Source organism: Eucalyptus grandis, chromosome 11 (genome assembly GCF_016545825.1).
Source record: "Eucalyptus grandis isolate ANBG69807.140 chromosome 11, ASM1654582v1, whole genome shotgun sequence".
In the NCBI taxonomy this organism is placed as follows: Eukaryota; Viridiplantae; Streptophyta; class Magnoliopsida; order Myrtales; family Myrtaceae; genus Eucalyptus; species Eucalyptus grandis.
The window spans coordinates 43,350,162-43,372,667 of NC_052622.1; the positions used below are offsets into that span (position 1 = coordinate 43,350,162).

The window sequence follows — 22,506 nt, forward strand, 5'->3', positions numbered from 1 at the left end:
CTACTTCCTAGAGGGTGTTTATAGCTCTCGTTAATAACTTAGTAGTAAAGCCGATGCCTTGAACGGTAAGACAACCTTAAAAAGAGCACTCGATCATATAATGCTCGGCCGTATGTGGGACTAAAGTGATCAATTCGAATAAACTAAGGACGACAGATGCTTTTTCTGAACCAGGAAGCAAGCTTTGGAACCGAATAAACTAAAACGATTGAAGCACGTCATAAAATAATCAAGTCATAAAGTAATTGATTTTAGGTGAACTTATTCGCATAAAGTTAAAGAATTGACTGGGTCAACAAGTTCGAATCCAAAAGCTTATTTTTTTTCTTTCAGATTCCTTGAATTTACACAAATTTTCAAATCTCATTAAAATGAACACACTAAGCTCAAAGGTCTCCTCGATATTATTTTGCATTTCTCCTCCCCCAAGATATACTAAGAGTGATAGGTAAAGTGCATACTTGCCTTGCCAAAAACCAACAGCATCACCTTATCGAAGATTTATTATTATATTTTAAGTACCAATGGTCCTTGAGAAAGCTTAATTTCATCAAAACTAAATTTGACCGCATGACAGGTAATTGTCGAGGTCAATGCAAGGATCAACGCGGCCTTTTCGGTTATACGAGTCACTCGCAAGCGATATCAAGTTTGAATCCGTTAAAATAGAAGGTTTGGACGGCCTCACGGTTCTACTTAGCTATTAGTTAGGGGCCAATTTGCAATGTCTTGAGGCTTTGGATATACATCGTATCCGTCGTTCAAGCTCTATTTGTTTTACATAAAATTGATGATTTGCAAAAAGATGATCGTGTGTATTGCTAATAAAAATAAGTGAATGAAAAATATTTTCATCATATATGAAAATGTTTAGACATAATTTTTTGTAATGAAAATATATTTCATTAACTAATTATTTCAAATGATACGAACGATCATTTTTTTTCAAATCATCCATTTTTTATGAAACAAATGAAACTCATAAACTTAATCACACTAATAATTTTGGTTTTTTATCAATTGAAAAAGGTGGCGTCAACGAGTGCCTCCCGGCATTAATTAAGCGTAAGAAGAAAATATTTGAATTTTTTCAATACATTTATCACACATAAAATAACGGAAGCAGTGCATTAGAAATTATTATCATTCCTTAGAATGGGTCTTTAACCTGCAGGAGCACTATGGTTTGCCCACAGGCAACAGCCTAATAGGTGCGATAAAAATCGACTCGAATTCTTTCATAATTTGATTTGGACTTCATAATTTTTCTTCCATTTTCTCAAGCAAATAACCAATTATGAACCTTCCAGTAAAAACTTAAAATTGCTCAAGTCTTTGATAAATATGGCAAAAATTTATGTGAATTTTACAGTTCCTCGAACACTTATTAAACAATAAATGCAAAGATATTGCAATATTAAATACATAAAGAGGATTAGAAAAATCCTTTTTCTCTGGGATGTGCACAATCAAATTTTGAAAATCAAATACTTTCATTGTTATGGACATTTAACGATTTCTCTAAGGCATTTCTTCACAAAATTGATTTTTTTTTTCTATTTCCATGTTTCACACGATTACAAGCGAAATAATGGAGTAAGAAATAAACGCCAACTACGAGCTGGAATGGTGCTTATGGGCAAATCCAAACAATACTATTTACGCCCCGTGGCAACTCAACTGGAACTCTGCACATGACATCATTCTTATGATCGGGTTATGATAACAAATTAGTCTATCTAGACCCGTCCATTGATTGTAGCAGCTAGTAATAAATATCTCATTCAAAATGGGGCAGCTATTTTTGGCGCTTTCCAAAGGTCACATGACGTCTTTTCCTACTCAACACCAACTCGAACAACGATGCACCTCCAATAAATTGCGACTCTACTTTCATCATTGTATCTTCATACAACTTCCTTCTCGGCTTATTACCTTGTCGATTGGCGTTTAGTGTATTTTAAAATTTTTTCCAATGAAATATAAAGGGCTCGACTTGGAAAAAGCGAAAGCGATTTCATGCTCCAATTGGGCAGCCTACCAATGCAGGGGCAGCTTTGTGCCAATTAATGCAATGGGGTCTTTTGACTTTATAGCGGTCGCCATCGATCATCGATCGGATCCACGGGGCATCGCATGCCCACTTCGCGACGCCTAATGATCACAATGAAAAGCGTCCGCTATGCTAAATCTGGCTCGCCCACGAATCATGATGCTGGGGAGGAAGGAAATGCTAGTTTGGTACGACTTTTTCCCCATGGTGGTGCACGATTAGTTTCTTTGATTGAGCAACCGAAGTATGCCGCTGGAATTCAAGATGCAATGGGAAATATGCTCATCATGACAACTATCTATTCCCTGATATTTTGGCGATCGAAACAATATCCCTTTTACTCTTCTTCTTCTATATAAATGATCGTAACTAGAAAAACCCTAATTTGATTTTCACGAAATAACTGAAGCGCACGGATCTAAGATTCACAATCTTAGAAATGCCAAAAGGACAAAGCTTTAGCTGTCCTAAAGTCTTTTTTTGCTTTATGGGTGCGTTTGCTTCGGCTCTAGGGAAAACTTCATAGGAAAATGTAAAAACGTTTAGGATTAAAGGATTTTCTTAAATGCACGTAATGCAAAAAATTGCACTTGGTAAAGAAATTTTGCTAGTTTTTTTTTTTTTTAATTGTCAAACTATTTGTCGGTGGAACTCAACCATTGGCGAGCCAAATTGGCTATCAGCCAACCTTGCCTGAGGTCCGGTGAACTTGAGCGTCATTGGCTAGCACTAGACAAGCTTGTCAGCAACTAGATCTAGCCCTGGTGATAGCCTAAACCCTTACTAGTGAGGTTGCATGAAGTGGAGACATTTCCAGAATTATGAAAATTGAGTGAGGGTAAAGTAGAAAAAAAAAAAATTAACCACCGGCCGGTGGCATGGATGGTAGATCCTTGGCTCTCCCCGGTGGAGGCCAAGGTTCGAAACCCCGCGGCGAGAGGCCGAAGCGCTGCGTGGTGACTTAAGCGTGACGTCGGGGTGGTGGTTTCCCGCTAGCGTCACCGGGGGTTACAAGCACCGTTGTCGGTCTGTTTGGTTTCTCCTGTTCCAAAAAAAAGTAAAAAAAAGTAAAAAAAAAATTGTATTTGCATTATGAAAATACTCAAAACTCAAAATACCTCTGAATCAGCTTTAGGCTAAAGGTTTTTGGCATGGCAATATCATCTTCTCAAGACTTTCCAAAAAAATTAGCAAATGGTATTTACATTTACCCAAGGACTTCGGATCCCAAAGTGCCTTGGCAAAGCAGTTTTCTAATGCACCCATTTATCGCGCTTGAAATTATGCATGACCAAAAATTATTGTCGGTATAAGCTAACTGGGCAAGACATCTTTTGTTGTTTTTCCTAGAAAATTAAATGATATCATATGCCAATCGAATAAATCTATGGTATGAGAACCTATGTAGACTTTTTTATGGGTGATTTTGTCCAAGAACTATTTCTTCATGATTCCAAATATGACTCGAGTATTGACACGCTCAGATCAAATGTTTCCATCACTCATCTTTTTTTTCCCTTTCTTTTGATATGTCCAGATTGAATTGACATCTCATATCTCAACACCGATATCGGAGTGCTATTAAGATACATTGGAATACGAATTTGTGAGCCTTCGCTAGTACATACACAGATCACAAATTTCTGAAAACTGGGGCAATTGGGTTGAATTGGAGTTGTCCCCGTGGCCCGAACGACACCTGCATCTCCCCATTAAGGTCGTTTTCGTTATCCCTAGCTAATAACATATGCGAGACGTGAGAGATGACGGGATGCGTAGGTGGCCACTAATACTAAGATGAGCTAAAAGCAATTTTTGGATCAGCCACTAAATCCTAGGTCGCAAGTAGTCTTCTTCCGCTACAGGCAAAGCTTGCTTTAATTACATGGGCCATTTTGACCCTTTTTTTTTTTAATTTACCAAAGAGGACATCATTCCAATCTCACATTATTGTTTGGGTGTGGAGATAGAATATAATAAGGACCTCTTACCCTTAGTTTTCCCTTTTTCGCTCCCCTTAAAAGTCGAAATTGTTAAAAAACAAAATCTTGTCGAGAATTTATCTATAGTAAATTCCTTAAAAAAAAGAGGGCGGCAACTCCATTCCGAATTACGTACGCAACACCTACTCGTTCGGGCTTGCTTCTTCGAATGTAAAATTGATTCCTCTAATAATTTCTCATCTTTTCTTTTTTTAAAGAAGCGAACACACAATAAATCAAAGCAAAGATGACCACAAAAGGAAAGGAATCAAAGCAAGCACCAAACGCGCGTCGGCTTAAACTTTTGTTTCTTTTATTTTTTTTTGCTTAATTTCGATTTTTGACTTTTCTTACCACGTAACACCCGAGATTTTGTCAGCATACGAATTTCGACAAGCAGATTTATTTAAAGTTATGTTACAATTTTCAAATTCGGACGATACTATAAATACTAAAATGAAAGTTTCTCACGGAGCTAATAAACCACAGAAGATGAAACGACAAAAAGAGAAGACGAGTACCTATTCATCACAAAACTTCAGTCACAAGTTACGTCCCTCCTCAAGACAGTTTGAAAATGGAAATTTTGTGCAGAGGGTATAGGAGAAGGAATTTCTTTTCGGGGAAATAGTGAAAATCGGTTTTTAATTTTTGATTTTCAAATTAAGTACCGTCCTCACCTTTCGAACGAGTCTTTTGATTGGGGAGGAGCAAAAGTTAGGTTGTGCAATGCGAGAAGGGCATTTGATGCGGAGAGTAAAAGTTGACAATTGCTTTTATAGTTGAATAAAGTCAGAGAGAATTATCTATAAATGGGTAAATTCGAGGCCGATGGAGTACCCCACGAAGAAAAAGACCGCTGCATGCCGTCGGATCCTTTTCAAGAAACCAAGCCATAACGATGCACAAAAGTAACATAACAAGTTGTTTGCAGATTTGCGCGATTAAAACGACGCTACATCCCCAGGAATGGTGGCGATGAGTTTTGTCTTCAACTGGAATAACTTATAGGGGAATCCTCTCCTGGCGATCCCCCCGATTGCTTAATAGTGAGAATTCGTTAAACGATCCGGGAGGCTCCCAACGACAAATGCGTTGGATGAGTCGGGAGCGATGTGATTTTATTAAGAAGTGCGTCTGTGAATTTAAGCCCCACTTAAAGCAACCAATCCGGCGTGTTGGAAGAATGGTCAAGAAATTGAATAATGTGTTCGGGGATCAAAACGCACTAGACAAGTTTGATTCCCATGCCACTAAAGGCCGAACGTGAAATCCTCAATAAATCCACACTTGAGATGCATCGAGCCGCTAAGGGAGAAATCGCAACGGGTAACTTGCCGCGGCCCGCGTTCAGGGCCGTTCTGCTTAATTGGACAACTCGGCCCAGCCATTGCTCTTCAGATGTTCGGTTCAATTCGGCCCACATCAGGTTGGGCTAAATCCAGATCCAGACTCAGTCTTCCGATTTTCGGCTGAAAAAGCCAATTGTTCGATCCCGGCCCAAGTAATTTTCTTCTTTGGACTCCCGTGGCCCATTTAATAGCACGCAAAGCAGGGCTGATTCGAAGCCTCAAACCCGTTTTTGTGTTATTAATTTTTCTTTTTATTGAAGAAATACCACAAAAAACTCAGAATTGGTATATTTATGGCAAATTTAACATCTGTTAATTTATGTTAAAATAGATTAATACCGCAAAAAATCATAAGCCGATACACCTATAATAAACAAAGGGTAAAATTAGTATACCCGTCAATTACCACGCATCATCCCATTTAGCAATTTAACAAAAATTAACAAATGATGCATTTATCAAAATATACCATTTTAGGGTTTTTATAGTAAAAAAAATTAATTCTGAGTAAATTTATCATAAATGTATTAATTTAGAGTTTTTATAGTAATGATTCTTTTATTTTCGACTCACTTAGGATTTTGGCTTAATTCTATTATAAGATGCGAAATGATAGACTTGGCACTAAAGCGCAGTCAGATGTTTAGTCACTGTCTCTCTTTTATCCGTTTAAGGGAGCTGACATTAGATCTACTACTAGAGAAATTGACCCACGTTACAGACAGTTTCTGACATCCTAAAGTGCAATAAAGACAGACCAAATCTAATGTTATTTGTTTTTTTGTGTTAAATTTTATTTTTGATGATTAGAAAAGGGGAGATCTCGAATGCAATTGGCCTCTTTTTGTGCTCCATGGACACAGTAAAAGCCCTGGAAAATAAAGAGAGAAAAGAGAGAGACTGTGGGAGGTCTTCAGAAAGTAAAGCAAGTCTCGAAGCCAAAAAGAGATAGGACTCATCATCTTGCTAAGCAATTATGACGTAGAAAGTTAGGAGAAGTAAAGAAAAAGTGAGAAAGTTAATTAATTCCGAAAAAGAAAAAGAAGAAAAAAAAGAAAAGAAAGAGGACCTGATCTCTTCTTTCTTCTTCTCGATGACGATTGTGCCTTTTTACCTAAAAAACGGATTCAAATGGGTCTTTGTTGGTCAATTCAATCATCATGTGGAACACTCCACTCTCCAGCACATGAGGAATTAGAATCTAAACCCATATCATATATGTATATAAATTGATAAATTAGAAGTGGGTATCCTTTAGATAATTGGGCCACATTCAAATAGTCAATAAAAACTTGCTATATATATTTGTATCAGATATATCTATTATGATATATTTTGAGAACCAATATTCATACCTCTATCTTACCAAAAAAAAAAAAATTATATATTATTATATTCATATCTCTAGCATTATTTTGTTATAACTATGACTCCATGTAATTCGCCTTGCTCTTTACGTGCTTCGCATCCGATTTCATCTCATGATGCTATATTCACGAGCTCATACAATTAGGTGCAATGTATTCATGACCAATCCCCGATCCCATGAGTAAGGTATTAACATGGAGTCATGATAAATTAGCTTTAACTTGGCCAAAAGGGTATCAACAAATCAAAATATGATTTGAGCATGTCGACTCTTGCACGACACTTACAACCAAAGAAGATACATGGATCGCTAGTCCATCATTTATGCCTTCGGTACAATGCATAGATGGCCAAAAACATTAGTAATTAATGTGCGCTTAATGAGTATCATATGCTGGCATTGAACAAACACACAAACCCTAATCAGGCTTAACCTTTAAGCTATGGTGGTAACTATTATCGAATTGTATGTGCATGAATAACAAGACTTGTAATGAATATGAAGTGGGGACGGTGCATGCACGGTTTTAACCTCTCTCGTTGTCTTGCGAAAGAAAAGGGCTTGAGCGAAACGTTTGTCTGGGAAGAGAATCTGTAAAGAGAAAAAAAGCGATCCATCAAGAGGAAAAAGAGAAGGAGAGAAGATGAAAGAGGAGGGATTTTGAATCCTTTTTATAAGTACCATGATGGTGGTTGTGGTGAGAGGGAAAAGAGAATAGAGAAAGAAAGAAAGCGAGAGAGAGAGAGAGAGAGAGAGAGGGAGAAGAAACTGAGGTTGAATGCTTTGAACGAGAAGCCGCAAAGAGAGAGAGAGAGAGAGAGAGAGAAGAAAAAAAACGAATGGCGCCGGTAGGTTTGCCGCCCGGTTTTAGGTTTCACCCGACCGACGAAGAGCTCGTCAACTATTATCTCAAGAGGAAGATCAATGGCCTAGAGATCGAGCTCGACATCATTCCTGAGGTTGATCTCTACAAATGTGAACCATGGGAATTAGCAGGTCTCCCTCCCTCTCTCTCGAACAGATCAATGGAGATATCAAATGTGATAGAATGCCATTCGATATATGCGTACAATTAAGCAGGTCTTGATCATTCGCCGAGCTCGCAATCTAACAACAGCTTTGTGTTCTTGTAGAAAAATCGTTTCTTCCCAGCAGAGACCCCGAATGGTACTTCTTCGGGCCGCGGGATCGGAAGTACCCGAATGGGTTCAGGACCAACCGAGCGACGCGCGCCGGCTACTGGAAGTCGACTGGAAAAGATCGGAGGGTGACGTGCCAGAACCGACCAATCGGGATGAAGAAGACTTTGGTTTACTACCGGGGGCGAGCTCCTCAAGGAATTCGGACTCACTGGGTGATGCACGAGTACCGGCTCGACGACAAGGAATGCGAGGATACGTCCGGAATTCAGGTACTTGAAATCAAACCAAACCCCTTTTGCCATTAAGCTTCTGCATGCAAACTAAATTGCACTCAAAATCAAGAAAGATGGCGGCAATATGATTATTAAATGTGAATAGTCATGTGCTTATAAATATGAAACTTTTCTTGTGTTGATTTAAAGGTTCGAATCAACAAGTGAGTCTAATTATGTTTTCAATGTTTGCAAACGTCAAAGGTCAGGTCTTTCGATTTATCAATGTGTTTCGGTTGGAGGTGTTAGTTGTCTCGCTTTTATATTCCCATTTAACTCTTTTGCACTCATTACTCTATTTGTAAAGCTCATTTAGCTTTAAGGAGAGGAAAAAGAAAAGCAGGGTAAAATGGGACCGAGAAAAAAAGATAAAAAAGGTTAATGCAAGGAGCTAACTACCCACTATTTAGTAAGAAAACGAATTGGGTGAATTTCCTTAATTGTTATTATAATCAACTTCACTATTTTGAGAAAACTTAGAATGCTCCTCTCGTTTTGTTTTTTGTTGAATTTCAAGCAATTGTCAGTTATTCAAAGAATAATAGACTATTTATTCGCTGTCTATTTATAATAAAAGAAAAGAATTTGTATGGTGGAAAAAGAAGAAGCAGCATGTGAAGTATATTATTTTCTGCCCAACTGAAATTACTAAATTCTATCATTAGTCTACTACATTGCATAAAGAATGAAAACCGATCTCTCACACGCGTAACATGCACGAAAACTAGTTGGGTTTATTGCGGACACAGTACATACCCTACACATTCTACTCCGTATTTAGTCAAAATCGAGATTTCACTAAAAGAAGAAATCACATATTTCTCCCAATACGAAAGAATCTCTCCACTTGGACTTTGTTCTCGGTAACTCCAGGGGTAGGCCCGGCTACACCATTTCACATTTTCGTCTTTCATTTCTCGAATTCTGTTGTTCAACCTTTGAACCACTGAAACTGCACATCTACAGCACTCGAGCTCTGCAAAGTGCAGCCAGATGCTAATGTTGTTATATGCATAAAACCTGGCCATTTGATGTTGAGCATCTTGGAAACACAATGTTATGTTTATGCATAACATGGCATTCTTGCGACGATAAGTCCTTCTCTTCTATATATAGTTCACAGATGGCTAAATGAACATTTCTGTGCAGTCTCGTACACTCGGACGAGGTTGGTGCACCAAACACTGCATTGGCACAACAAATGCCAAGTATATCCGAAATTTGAACCCAGGATCATCTTTTTCCTCAATTTTCTCCCGGACCATGATCTGAGTTTCACGCCCTATCTAGAAAACAAAAGGAGGTGTTGTCACTTTTGATTAGTTCCTTTTTCCATCAAGAACAGCGACCCGAAACAAAGCTAAAGTTGCATTTAGGGTTCGCGATTGGCGCAACGTAGGTAACGTGGGAAGTGCATGAGATGATGCATGCCAAAAACCCCTCGCCTAGGGCTACGGCTTTTGCCACTTTTCCGTCTTGAATTAAAGATGTCCGTTCACTTTACTGCCACGTCTTTGCTTTCGATCATATTCCTTCCTTGCACTTGTCAGCATCTCTCTTAAGTGACGAAGTCTAACCTTCACTTTTGTCTTCTCCAGCAAGTGAGACAAAAGTAGGGTCCTTCATATGACCCAACCTCGTCGAGACTTGGAATTTAATAATTGGGTTCTTTCATCTTTTCCTTACATTCTTTGATCTCAATTGTAGATTCTTTGTCTCTAGATCTCTATTTTTTTTTTCTTTTTAAATCTCTCTTTTCCCCCTAAGGTTAAAGTGCATGTTCACATCGCTTTTCTTGACGTAACTAGGTGTCGGTTGCTTTACACTTTATTCTTCATGGACCAAAAAACAAGACTCTGCACAGTAGATTATACATGTTACGGCACATGTGCGTTTGCCATTAGATCTAGGAGCAACACACCAGAAACGAGTTGATTTCCTGCACACTTATGGAGGTGGATGAACAAAGCAACAAACCAATTGATATGCTTGAATTTCTAAATAGATTAGATGGTATTAGAAAACTATCGTTAACATCGAGTACATACAAACAGATACAGCAATAAGACATAAGTACTTCCTCAGAGAATCCGAAGATGTTGTATGGCGAGGCTTCTTAATTTTTGTACATTCTCTTTAACTTTTCGCTTCTCCCCATGAAAATAGCTCACATCTTTCTGTCCAACTAACCTGCCTTTTGACCTTTCATTTGTATTTTTGCTAGTACTTTTTTATGAAATATTTGCGTCTTTCATATAAAAGAAAACACCCCCTTTCTTTTGACCTTTAATTTGAATATTTGCCTGGAACTTTTATTGTGAAATACTATTGGAGTTTTGTATGGCGTCAGGTCTTTCCTTCTCAAAATTTTCTAACATTTCAGTCCAATAGATCGTGAACATGGAAAGAAAAGATTTCAATCATATCCTCAGCCAATGGATGGGAGAAATTTCTATTTAGTGTTTAATCTTCGAGGAAAGAACAGCGTTAGTGCGTCAATGGACGCATATATTAATTAGATGCCCTTGGTATATGTAAGCCAAGCTCATGTGCATCGTTAAAAGAGATTAGCATACCTTTTTCTGAGCTTGCAAATCTCTGTTTGTTCATTCAGGATTCTTACGCATTGTGCCGCGTGTTCAAGAAAAACGGGATATGCACTGAAGTGGAAGAGCCAGCTGGGCAATCCAACTTGGCCTCCATAGAGACCTCGCAGGGGTTGATGAATGACTACGAGACGATGTCGCCCGACGCGCTCCTCGGGCAGTCCTCATGCATGGACGAGGAGGAAAAGGACGACTCTTGGATGCAGTTCATCACGGACGACGCGTGGTATTCATCCAACGCTGCTCCAAGGGATGGATCAGAAGAAGTCTCTACGCTCTAACAGGAAGGCATTCACAAGTTGGAAGGCTGAGTTATCCACATCGGTACACGGTTGGCGGTGAATAACGCGACGAGCATTACTTCACTCATACATAATAAGCCAAGTGATTTGTAAATCTTTCTTCTACCTAGCTTCTTACCTTTGGGGAGTACAAGTTGTTGCCACACGCTAATTCCCTTTTGGTTCGAATTCGTTTTCCCCGTAGCGAGGTCGAGAGCGACTCGCACGTTGATGGTTGTTGCCACTATTATGTAAGGGGATACATCGAAATGATGGGTTGGAATTGGATCAAGGCCTGACGTCTTGGTCTGCCAGCAATGGTTTCTCATGTGAATGGCCCATCTCTTACTGGAACACTACGATAAATGGGACAAAATTTTGGAGAAATTCAACGCAAGGAAGAAGGTAAAGAGAACTACGAAGAGGCTAAGACCCAGACAAGTAATCCCAAAACGACATTAGTCGACGCAGAACATCGGCAAGTCATAGGTTTCCGGATGAAATCTTGCCCGAGGCTGTAAATCTACGATGAACCAAATAATCTGAATCGAATGGGTCTCACCCAAAGCATGTGAAGTGGCTAAGATCACTCGGTCTAGGTCGTACCGGCCAATACGAATGTCTCTGCTTTTTGCGCCATCTCACAAAAATACTACTTAGGTTTTAACTACAAAATGCGAGCATGTCATACCAGTTTCTTATATAGAATGAAAGATGATATATGAAGATCGCGTCGCTTTCATCAAACATCTGGAGATGGTGAAAATATGTAGCATGAAATGCCCAGCAAGAAGCTCAAAAGAACTATAACTAATGACATCAGAGCCAGAATTGTATAGAGAATTAAAGTCAAAATGAGTCTCTAAAATCTTGAGCTGAAGCATAAACACATGACTGGTTTCGAATAAACGGAGTCTTATTCCGTCAAAAAATGATAAACAAAAATTCAGTCCAAGATTTACAAAATCGTAGTAACCGTTTCTAAAACCCAAAAGAGGAGATGCTTTTAGCAATAAAGGTTACAATTACTTAAAGATCAAGGAAAAGGTCAGAAGATCATGATGAGGCTCTGGCTGGTACAGACAGCACGTACATCTTCCAATCATTCTTTCGAAATAATTGGACATGCTTAACTTAGAAGTTAAAAATAATTATGCGTACTTCGTCTCCTTACCCCCTCGTATGTAGAGGAATATTACACAATTGCGGAGCAGAGGGAGTCCAAGAATCATGCGGATCAGTTATAAACAGGTTCTATGCTACCAGATAAGCTCGTGTCTTACCTGAGTAGGCAGTGTTATGAACACACCCTGGTTCTTTGTGCCTGACGTTCTTCAGAAACAATTACAGGAGACTTGACATCTCTCTCTGCTAAGCATCTTTTGTAAGGCACAAAACCCTTCTTGCAGTCACCAGGGTGAGTTCTCCGCTCCAAGTGTTTTGGCACTTGGGAAAAACACCATCCGCATTGTTTTCTACATTATTATCACCGTATCCTTCTGTTTTCTTAGCTACCGTGTTTGTTTCGCTGGATGTTTCCTTGATAATTTCCTCTACTTCCATCTTTTGATCCTCGTGAGAATCTAAAGGTCCTTGAATCAAGGTTGAGTCAGATGGTGTCACATAGATGAATGGTGGACCTTGGTACAAAGGCCACCATGGCAAGAAACAATCAGAAGTAAACCGTGAAGATTCAACATCCTCTTTCTGAAGTTTCATGGCAGTGGCAGCATGGGCACCAGAGTGCAAGAATCCATTGTTACCACAAGCTAGTCCAAGAGACAACTGCATGTCAAATTCTTCTGAAGATAGAGGTTTACCCAGTCCCTCATCCTCAGTAACTGAATCGTCTTCACCAGTCTTCTGCGCAGGTGATTTTTTAATGCCCCTTCTTGATGATCTGGTTTTTGGATTTCAGTGACCAAAACTGTCCTTCCAAAGAGCTTGATGGAGGGTGCTTCAGTGCCTCCAATTTCCTCAGGAGATGAAGTGTTTTTTGAACTTAAATCACAATTCTGGAAGAGTTACGATCAAGATCACAAAAAACAAAGTCACAATCCCGCAGTCATCTAAGAATGATGTAAACTAGTTATAAGCTGAGATTTTACTGTACCATTGAAGGTAAATTTCCCAAGGTCAAGCCACTGGGCATCTGAGTTGAGGAGAGACAGCCTTTATCTTCTTCTTTGAATATTTCAGGTTGCTTCTCAATTACAGCTAGACCAATAGAGGGTACATCAGTGGTACATGAAGTCGGTGAAGAGCATCTGTTTTGTTGATGCAAAGATGCTGATCCCAGCATGTCTGAACCATGAGCAGACAAAACTGAAGTAGGAGATCCAGTGTTTTCATCTGCTACCGAAGAGATTGGAGATGGAGACCTCTCTTGTTGATAGGACAGTTTCACCTCCTTTGAATCGACAGATTTGCGCGGATATGGATGCATTGGCTTCCGCTTTGGCCGTGGAGGAGGTATTTCGATTGGTTTAATCACACCCTCGCTGCTGCCACTTACCCCGCGAGCAACCTGGAAGAAGGGAAACCAGCATACCAAAATTCTTAAGCAGTGATCACTTATTCCAAGGGAGAAAAGACAAACACATACATGTATTCTCAATTAGAGTTTTCCAATGGCCAAGGCTTAAAACCTTTGCATGCACTTTCACAAACAAATTACAAACTGAAACATGAGCTTTCCACCTTAGAGAAGAACTTTTGGGCATGACTTCGTATCTGAACTGCAGTTTTGGTTCCTACATGCTCTGCATACGTGCACTAGTAAATACACTGGAAAACTAATCTACAAATTGCAGATTCAGAAGATAAAAGAGGCATATAGAAATAATACCTTCTATCTGACGCCAACCGCGGCCATACAGTTTCAAAGCTTCAAGGAACCTCTCATGCTCTTCGTCCGTCCATTTCTCTCTTTGCTTGGAGATGGTGTAAGGCTTCCTCACCTAACAGATACATAAAGAAACTAGGTCAAAACCAATTAAAAGTGCCGTTCCTGGGAAAACATTATTGATAATGCAACAAAAGTAACTTCTGAATGAAACTACCTTAGGTGTCTGGTCATTTTCCAGGACCTGCAACTCTTTCAGATTATCCACAGCTTCCAATTGTGACCCAACTTTGGAAGGACGATTGGGAACGGTGAACAAGGCACTTGATACTGCAACCTCATTCTGTGCCTATATCCACTTTGAACAAATTAGGATGAAGATTCCTGATTGACGAACTCATTAACATTAGGATGCAAAGGAACAGAGAATCGCAGATAAACACAAAAATGGAAAAGGAAATAGGGGGAGTTGCCAATTTCGACAATCTCGCTACTCAGATCACACAAATGAACTTCCGGCTAACACATGCCCAAAAAGAGTACCATTTAAGCTAGCCAGACGAATTGAAGTACGATTGCCACGACGGATGGTAACCACTTAATGAGAAATTTAAAGACAAATACAGAGCTCCTCTCATTGATCAACTCAAGTCACCGCTTTCAAACGTCTGGTGTATTTATATCCAACTCGCGGACAAACGGGATTAGAGATAAAGCAAAACCATGAATTGAACTCAACATAACCAATAGTTTCAGGCGAACCCTGAATTTGAAACACGAGATTACAGATACACCATCAAATTACAACAGGCCGTCTCGGTGAAAATGAGATAAGCATAAACCTATACTCTCCACAAACGAAGCTACTTCCCTATTCATTCTCTGCTTTCTGATATAAGCTTATTAATTCTTCCCCCAAAATCCAAAACTAGTTTGTCCTCAAAACATATTCAGAAAAAAAAAAAAAAAAAATGGTAAGAGCTTCGAGCTTTGACTCAAGCGTTGCTTACCTCACCAGCCATTGCAGCCAAACTCCCGAACCGGTGCCCTGAGGAGACAAAGAAACAAACAACACCGGCACCTGATTGAGACCAAATTCCAGAACACCACGCAATAAAAAAAAATAAAAAATAAAAAACACCGACGGAAAATATTCCGCAGATCTATCGAACACTCACGGCCACGCGATTCGAGATTCTCAAAATAAAGCCCCCGCTATCGAACTCAAAATCATTCGCTCGCCGCATTGAGAAAAGAGCCGAATCAAAGTCCATCCAAGCACGCACTTACCGAGCGCCAAAAGAAAACCAAAAAGGTTCCTTCGAATCGGATTTTCTCCCCCCCCCAAAAGAAAACCGCCTCAGCGAGCGACGAAAAGCTCCCCTTGGAATCAGATTTCACTCCAAATCCGCAGGAACGGAGACAGGGTCCCGCCTCTCTCGGAGAGACCAGGAAGCCTTCTAGAACGTTCGACGGACGGTCAAAAAAAGGGAACGCCGACAACGGTGCCCGAAGCCGAAGGCAATCGCAGAGCCGCGCGCGAGAAGAGAAGGGAGAAATCGGAAGCTCTGCAACGACGAAGACGAAGAAGATGGAGGAGGAGGAGGAGGGAATGGAGGAGAAGAATGGAGAAACCGAGCACGGTTTTGGAGGGGGCGATGCGCAGAAAAGCGGAGGAGGGACACGTCAGATTTTTGGGGGAAGAAAAGCTTGGGGTGGTGCCTCCGGATTTTTTCCCCATCCCGGAAATAAAAAAATGATTTAATGCGGGGGTGGAAAATTCCAGAAGGAGGGAGCACCTTGTGGCTGAGAATGCACGGGAGGGTGGGACACGTGGCGAGCCGCGGGGGCTTCCCCGCCTCCCGTCCACCTATTCTTCACACCTGGCCTCCGGTCTGTTCGCTGGGCGCTTCCCCGGGATTTGTTTATTTGTTTTCCCCTCCCTCGTTAAGCATAGTCAATTAAAAATCCTTTCGCTTTTTAGATATTTGATTTTTTGGGTAACATAATGAAAGCAGAGCACCGAAAAATGTCAATTTTTTTTTCTTTGTTTAGTCGATTCGTTGGTGGTGTTCAGTGACATTCGTTAACAAATTCGTTTTTTTTTTTTTTTTTTATATATATTTTGGTGTTTTATTATGATTATTGGGTGGGGTTCTGTGGAAGATACGAGGAGATATGAGAAGATAGTTAGGCGAGGATAGAGGATTTTGTGGGGTGTGGGGAACAAAATGCGTGGCCAGATTTTTTTCATCGCTTTAACGTTGGAGACGGAGATTGTCGGCCTCCACGCGCGAGTAGAAGGGCTCGCTGCGTACTCGCCGTGCTGGCCACTCGCTCTCGTCTGGAGCCTCGCGCGGCGGCTCGTGGGGTGAGCCGGGGACGGTAGGACAGGCTTCGGTGTACGGCCGGCGACGGTAAATCGAGAGTTCCGTCTAATTAGCATGTTTATGACTTAATCAATTGAACTTGTCAAAATTGACTTTCTTGAACTCGAAAGACCCTAAATTTTTCGAGTATGTAAATACCAACCGAAGCGTCGATTCATATAAAATATTTTCGACATTTTCTTAAATTCAAATAGTGTTATAAAACGTGATAGAAAAGAGAGGGAAAATAAAGAACAATCTTTTATTTTTCATTGGGAGGTACTCAACTAGTGTCGTGTGAACCCCGCAACTCTGTTATGAATCCGACTAATTTGTACTTGGATATTGGCAAAAAACATTATATCGAGGCACTTAATGGGATGGGGACATGAAGTCGACATGTGCATTCATTGACATCATTTGACTATTTGAAATATTCCCCTTGAGCAGTTATGGTTTTTTCAAATTGTACACCTCAACTAGCCTTGTACAATGAGAGTCTTGTACAACAAGAAATCCACATTTTTCAATCCATTTAGCTCTTTTATGAAAAACATATAATTGTTAAATGAGACATCTCCTGATGCAATTAATTTTTTGGTAATCTATAATTTAAAATCATAAGAGCTTAGAACGCCGAACAAGGCAAATTTCTAAAAGTTGCTACAATATTTTATGGTTGCAAGGTTGCTCCAATTATAAAGAATCTATTAAAAACTCAATAAAAATTAATAAGGCTCTTTTCACAATTATCATCATTTTTTACTCTAAATGAATACACATGTGATAAATTTATTCTCTATCAGATTTCGCTGAATTTTACCTTTAAATCACTAAATTTAATTACACATGACAATAGATGGATATATAAGTTTGGATTTTACCATATGTTTATCAAAGATGTATTACTAATTTTAATTCAATTTAATTAAAATTAACCAAGAATAAATTTGTCATGTTTGTATTAGTTTGAAATAAATTTATTATAAATATATCAATTTAAAAAAAAAAATAGTGATATTAAAAATAAAATAAAATAAAGGAAATTCCATTTCAGTGCACAAAGTGAGAGGCCCAAAGAAGAAAGAAGAGGAGAGGAAGTGGGGCGGCAGCAAAAAAATCGGGGGAGGATCGCGAAGGGCCAACAGGAAAACAAGGAGTGACGGCACAACCACGGCTGGCCAAGTGGCAGATTGTATGACGCCCATCGCAGCAGAGAGAGAGAGAGAGGTGGTGGCCCCCGCCCTTCCCTCCCATGCTTTGCGCTACGCTTTTTCTGCCACGTCGGTGCCCCGCCGCCGCACGCCACCCGCGCCGCGCCGCGCTCCGCTCAGCTCGCGGCCCCTGGAAGCCCCCGAGCCGAGCACACGCTCGCTTTTTGTTTTCTTTACGTCCGTGTGCTTCTCGAAGATTGGGTGGACGGAAAAACGCAAAGGTTCATCCACGGAGGCATCGGAATGATTTCTCCATATGCCTTAGGAAACGCAAATGCATCATCATGCCCATTCGGACAAATCCATTATTTATTCTTTCTCCAATCCGGGAAGCTCTCGTTGATTTCTCTTTTTCTCCTCGTTTCCTTCTTTTATCTCGAGTGAAAATAATCTAATGAGTAGTTCATGAAACGTGGAGTCCTCAAAATTCAAGAAAAATCCATCATTCTATAGATTTCCTCCATCCTCCCGTTTACACAACTTTATCACGTCATTCAATGGCACGGGCGCAGGAACCCAACTGCCAACCCTGAATGGGATAACACTTTTACCGATTTCCTCCCCATGACCAGCGCTATCCTCAACTGCAAAACACGTGAATTCGAATGGCATCCGTCATGATGGTTACCTATAACATCCCGGCGGAGGCAAGTCCCAACCAAAAATCCAATGAAGGAAGTACAAAAAGTCGGCAATAACTAATTTTGGGGGATCCTTCTTTTGTTTTCGCTTTCCTTTTTGGGGCCAATCATGCGACGCGAGATCAACAGTGAACAGCACTTGCCATTTTTTTAGGGGGGGAAGGGAAGGGGGAGGGGAGGCATTTTTCTGGTGGAGACAAACTTCAGTCGCCCCCACCACCTAAAATCGATAACGCCAGCCCCAAAATTCCCAAGATAAAAAAAAAAGAGAATTAAGAAATGAAAAAATGGAGGCCACAAGAAGCGACGCCTTCCCGGGTTGCTGCCACGTGCCCCTTCCCCTCATCCGCCAAGCCGAGGTCATCGAAATGTGAGGCGGAGAGGACCTTTCGTAAGATATTCGCGTCCGGGATTCCGTGACCCCACGCTTCCCCACCTCCCAAGCCTGTAGCTTCTCATCTTTCATCATTATTTTTTCCTGAAAAATGAATGATTTTTAACCAATGCTGTGACGGTATTTCAATATTTGAATTATTGATTATATACGGCACGACGACTAGAGTGAGGTATCGAATTTCGGGAGCTCCATTTGTTTCAGCACTTTGAATCCATATCCACGGAAGGCGAAGTTGGATCCGTGAGAACATTTCGTATGATGGGTCAGAATCTAATTCTCCATGTCCATGTACAATCCACTAATGTTTTGCGCGTCTTTTCTTCGCATTGTTGCGAAAATAATTCCCATTATTTCCCATGGTGGGGGGAGTAAAAAATGTACAGGTCAGATTGCGGGCTCGCTTTCGTCGGGTTGCGCGGGATTTGTTGTGTCAGGAGCTGCGACAGTGATTTTCTGGCCTAAAAGGGCAAAAAGTAAAGAGGAAGAGAGAAAAAAATATATATCAGTAATTTTAAAAGAAAAATAAAAAAGGGGCAAAATATATATTTGCGCGGCTGAGAAAAAGAGAGAGATGAAGAAATCCCAAGAAAGTTGTGAGCCAAGAGATCGATACGGGCACAATCCAGATCTGGCGAGATAGATCCGCTGAGCTCTCTCTCTCTTTTTTATTAATCTTCTGCTCCAGGATTCTGGTGCCGCTCCAGCCCATCCTCCCCCACCTCAGCACCTTCTCGTGCCCCCACCATTCTATTCCTCCATCTCTAGCGTTCGCGTGTAACTCTGCCATTTGCTCTTCTTGCGCTGGTTCATGCTTCATTCCTTTTGTGCATGATTTGTTGGTCAAGGTACGTTTGTGATGCGATAATGATGATGATGAGGTAGTTCGAAAGATGGGTAGACTCTGCCAATTGGGAAGGTTTCGAGTTGTTGGGGCACGCTCGATGCGGTTGGAACGAGGCATGTAGACATAGAAATGCATGGCGGAAGACCCATGGTCCCAAGTCATAAATGATCCGGTATTGAAGATGTGTCGACCTGCTTTCTCATCCCGTGCGAAAAAGTACCCATTTCCGTTATTTGTACTTGTAAAAGAATTTTTGAAGGAAAGTAAGCTCGAGAATGGGATATCCAACTGTCGATATGCGAGGGGAACCGATAAAATTTGCGAGAACCCAAATATCCCTATCACTTTCGCTTTTCATCTAGGCAACTTAATAACTTACTTTCAGCTCAGAAGGTTGAGATGGATAAAGAGGATAGGGCAACGAAGAAAAGTTAGCGAGAGGAAGTGATGAAAATGAAATGACCAAAATTCGATGGGCCCAGAAAAAAGGACCACAAGGGCCCAAACGAAAGGGCGATTTTCAACGCCTTCTATAATCTAGCCGCTCCTTCTACGTACGCAGAAATTTATGACTTTGCCTCCGACCGCGCCGCGCTACTGTCAATTTCCTAAATTTTGCTTACATGTTCATTTATTATTATTTTTACAATGAAAAATGCCTGCTGTCGACAAATTTCAGCGCCCTTCCATCCCTAATTTCGCAATTCAAATAAAATGCGAGTCAAAATTTGACCGAATCAATAGAGCACGGAGTGTGAAGTTAGTGAATGTTATGATTTCTTTGCTTGTAATTGCGAAGATAATAGAAAATAATCTTCCATAACAAATGAAGCTAAAAGCATAGAAGAACTGAAGGGATGTCCAAGGAGCGTGCGTGAAGTGGGCAAAAGTTTACCCATTAAAATCATAAACTTCACATGCTCCTAGCCTTAGGAAAAAGCGAAGGCTTCGTCTGATCAAGGTGAATAAGTTGTTGAGCGTGACTTATTATAAACGGATGATAATATAAGGCTCATAAATTTTGACTTAATGCTCAATGTAATCTCCAAAATTTTTATTTGTTCAATATGATCCATGAACTTTTGGTAAATGTTCAAGCTAGTCCACGAACCATGTGAAAACATAAAACAGTATTGTTCCATCAATTTAAGTCAAAAGACTAATTTGAATATGTACTAATAGTTTAAGGACTACATTGAACAACTAAAAAGTTTAGGGATTACATTGTACATTAGATCAAATTTTTTTTTTTTTGGTAAAAGGTAAGTAGGCATTAGATCAAAGTTTAAGATCTACATTACACACTGAAGTATTGTTCATTTCGTAGAAAATAAGTTTCAAGAAAATATTTTTTGGTGTTCATTTCACGAAATATAAATTAGTTGTGAAAAACATTTAAAGGTCTTCTAAAAGAGAGGAAAATATTTTCCACTTTTCAAATTAGGGAAAATATTTTTCTTACTCTCTCTTATTTCATACCCTTTTAGCTCCCCTTCTTTCTTTCTCCTTCTTAAAATTCGAGTTTTTACTTATTTTTCTTTTGCTTTTTCCTTTCTCTTTTCCTTTAATTTGTTTCCACCTTCTTCTTCAATCAGTCGCTAGCCACGACTACGGCTGGCAACTAGCCATAGGTGAGCCTCAAGCTCAATGGCAAGCTCGAGCTCGACGTTCCAATGAACCAACGACAAGCACGAGCCTCTAGCTTGTTGATTTGGTGAGGCCCGAGGCCAACGAGCCAATGGAAGCTCTCCTTTAGTTGGTCGCCAACAACCAACCAATGAAGATGATAAAAAGAAAGAGAAATAATAAAAATAATTTAAAATTGATTTTTTTTAAAATAAAAAATAATTAAAATCGATTTAAAAAATAAATAAGAAAAACTTCTTGAAAAAAATATTTTTCTTATCAAATAGTGGAAAATATTTTTCACTTCATTTTCAGATCTTATCCAAATATCGAAAAATAGTTACATTTTCATAGAAAATGGTTTATTGGAAAACTATTTTCTAGAAACGCTATATTTCTAGCGAAATGAACGGAGCTTAAGTCAAAATTCAAAAATCATTTCTGTCATAAATATACATGCTAACTAGAATTACCCCCGAGGCATTCATATCATCATTTTAGAACAGTTCAAAGGTGGAGCTAGATATATAATTTTTTTATTAGCGAGAGATTTTGAAATAAATATCGTCAACAGGTCTAATATAAATCGGGCGCCCTAATGATCAAACCCAAGAAGAGATATTACTAATTTTCTTTAACTTCTTGTGTAATGAACTCTACAAACCAAGAACCCACCCGCTGTGGACACGTTGGTTCAGGCATTTCCCCCTCTTCTAGTTGGGGGAGGTTCAAGTCACCGCGGTCGCATTTGCACGGCTTAAGTGCGGCACCGTGAGATGTGGGTCCCCGCGCTAGCGTCGCCCTGGATTTACGTCCCCAGCTGCCGGTTATACGGCGGTTTTCGAGTCATAAAAAAAAAAAAACTCTACAAACCAAGAGAACAAAAGTTACCCTTTTTCACGACATGATTGATTGTCTGCCATTCCTATTGATTGAGCGGTCCATGAAATATACGGATCATACAGATGTGGGCGATTCCCTGCTAATGACATCGTGAGAAGTCCACTAAATCTTATAATTTAGAGGAAGAAGAAGTTGCAACAAGGTTTCCATAAGCAAAACCACGGAAGAATCATTATGGAATCATTCCTAATAGAATGACCAGAGAAGTCAATGGGAGATGGTGGGTTCTTTCGCCCAACGCTCCTTGACGCTTGTATCGCATAGGTGTCTAGCGAGTTGGGCCTTTTTTTGTTGGGTCGGTCTTACTCTATTCCTACTCTAACACTCACTCTCAGACTTTTGCCCTTGCCTACTTGTAGGGCGTGGGAGTCGAAACCCACTCCTGAAATGAAATCGTCCCCATCCCAATCCCCCCTGAGAACGTAGGGATTTGAACCCCCAACCTCCTCCTTCCAAGTTGAAAGCCACTGGGGCGAACCCCCAGTGGTTTCACACTTAAATTCGGAGTTCTGATGGAATCTGGTGCATTAGTGCTGGTATAATCGCACCCAGTTGGGCCTTTCTTGGCAGCACAACGAACCTGAGGACGGAATGGAACTTAAACAAGATA

General features: G+C 40.1%; 2 protein-coding genes across 3 annotated transcripts; one reads left to right on the plus strand and one right to left on the minus strand.

Moving 5' to 3' along the window:
* Nucleotides 1–7,485: 7,485 nt before the first annotated feature.
* LOC104425864 (NAC domain-containing protein 86) lies at nt 7,486–11,349 on the plus strand. Its single transcript, XM_010038706.3, has 3 exons — nt 7,486–7,752; nt 7,890–8,167; nt 10,785–11,349. The coding sequence occupies exons 1-3, from the start codon at nt 7,596–7,598 to the stop codon at nt 11,055–11,057; spliced, it is 708 nt and encodes a 235-aa protein (XP_010037008.1). The 5' UTR covers nt 7,486–7,595; the 3' UTR covers nt 11,058–11,349.
* A 515-nt stretch (nt 11,350–11,864) lies between these two features.
* LOC104425863 (protein REVEILLE 7) lies at nt 11,865–15,631 on the minus strand. Of its 2 annotated transcripts, none has more exons than XM_010038705.3 (7): nt 15,193–15,631; nt 14,913–14,950; nt 14,120–14,251; nt 13,906–14,017; nt 13,758–13,819; nt 13,171–13,584; nt 11,865–13,072 (listed from the first exon to the last, which is right to left on the minus strand). In XM_010038705.3, exons 2-7 carry the CDS (start codon nt 14,922–14,924, stop codon nt 12,827–12,829), a joined length of 978 nt encoding a protein of 325 aa, XP_010037007.2. In that variant the 5' UTR covers nt 14,925–14,950; nt 15,193–15,631; the 3' UTR covers nt 11,865–12,826. The 2 variants fall into 2 exon arrangements, with proteins under 2 accessions (XP_010037007.2, XP_010037006.2); XM_010038704.3 differs by having other exon boundaries at nt 15,081–15,631.
* Nucleotides 15,632–22,506: the final 6,875 nt, after the last annotated feature.

Excerpts from the sequence above, each read along its gene's own strand:
- LOC104425864 (XM_010038706.3), top strand. The coding sequence starts at position 7,596 with ATGGCGCCGGTAGGTTTGCCGCCCGGTTTTAGGTTTCACCCGACCGAC. Across the intron at positions 7,753-7,889 it reads TGAACCATGGGAATTAGCAG|AAAAATCGTTTCTTCCCAGC; the intron begins GTCTCCCTCCCT and ends GTGTTCTTGTAG. Across the intron at positions 8,168-10,784 it reads AGGATACGTCCGGAATTCAG|GATTCTTACGCATTGTGCCG; the intron begins GTACTTGAAATC and ends TTGTTCATTCAG.
- LOC104425863 (XM_010038705.3), bottom strand. Across the intron at positions 13,820-13,905 it reads CGGTTGGCGTCAGATAGAAG|AGCATGTAGGAACCAAAACT; the intron begins GTATTATTTCTA and ends GCACGTATGCAG. Across the intron at positions 13,585-13,757 it reads CCCAAAAGTTCTTCTCTAAG|GTTGCTCGCGGGGTAAGTGG; the intron begins GTGGAAAGCTCA and ends CCCTTCTTCCAG.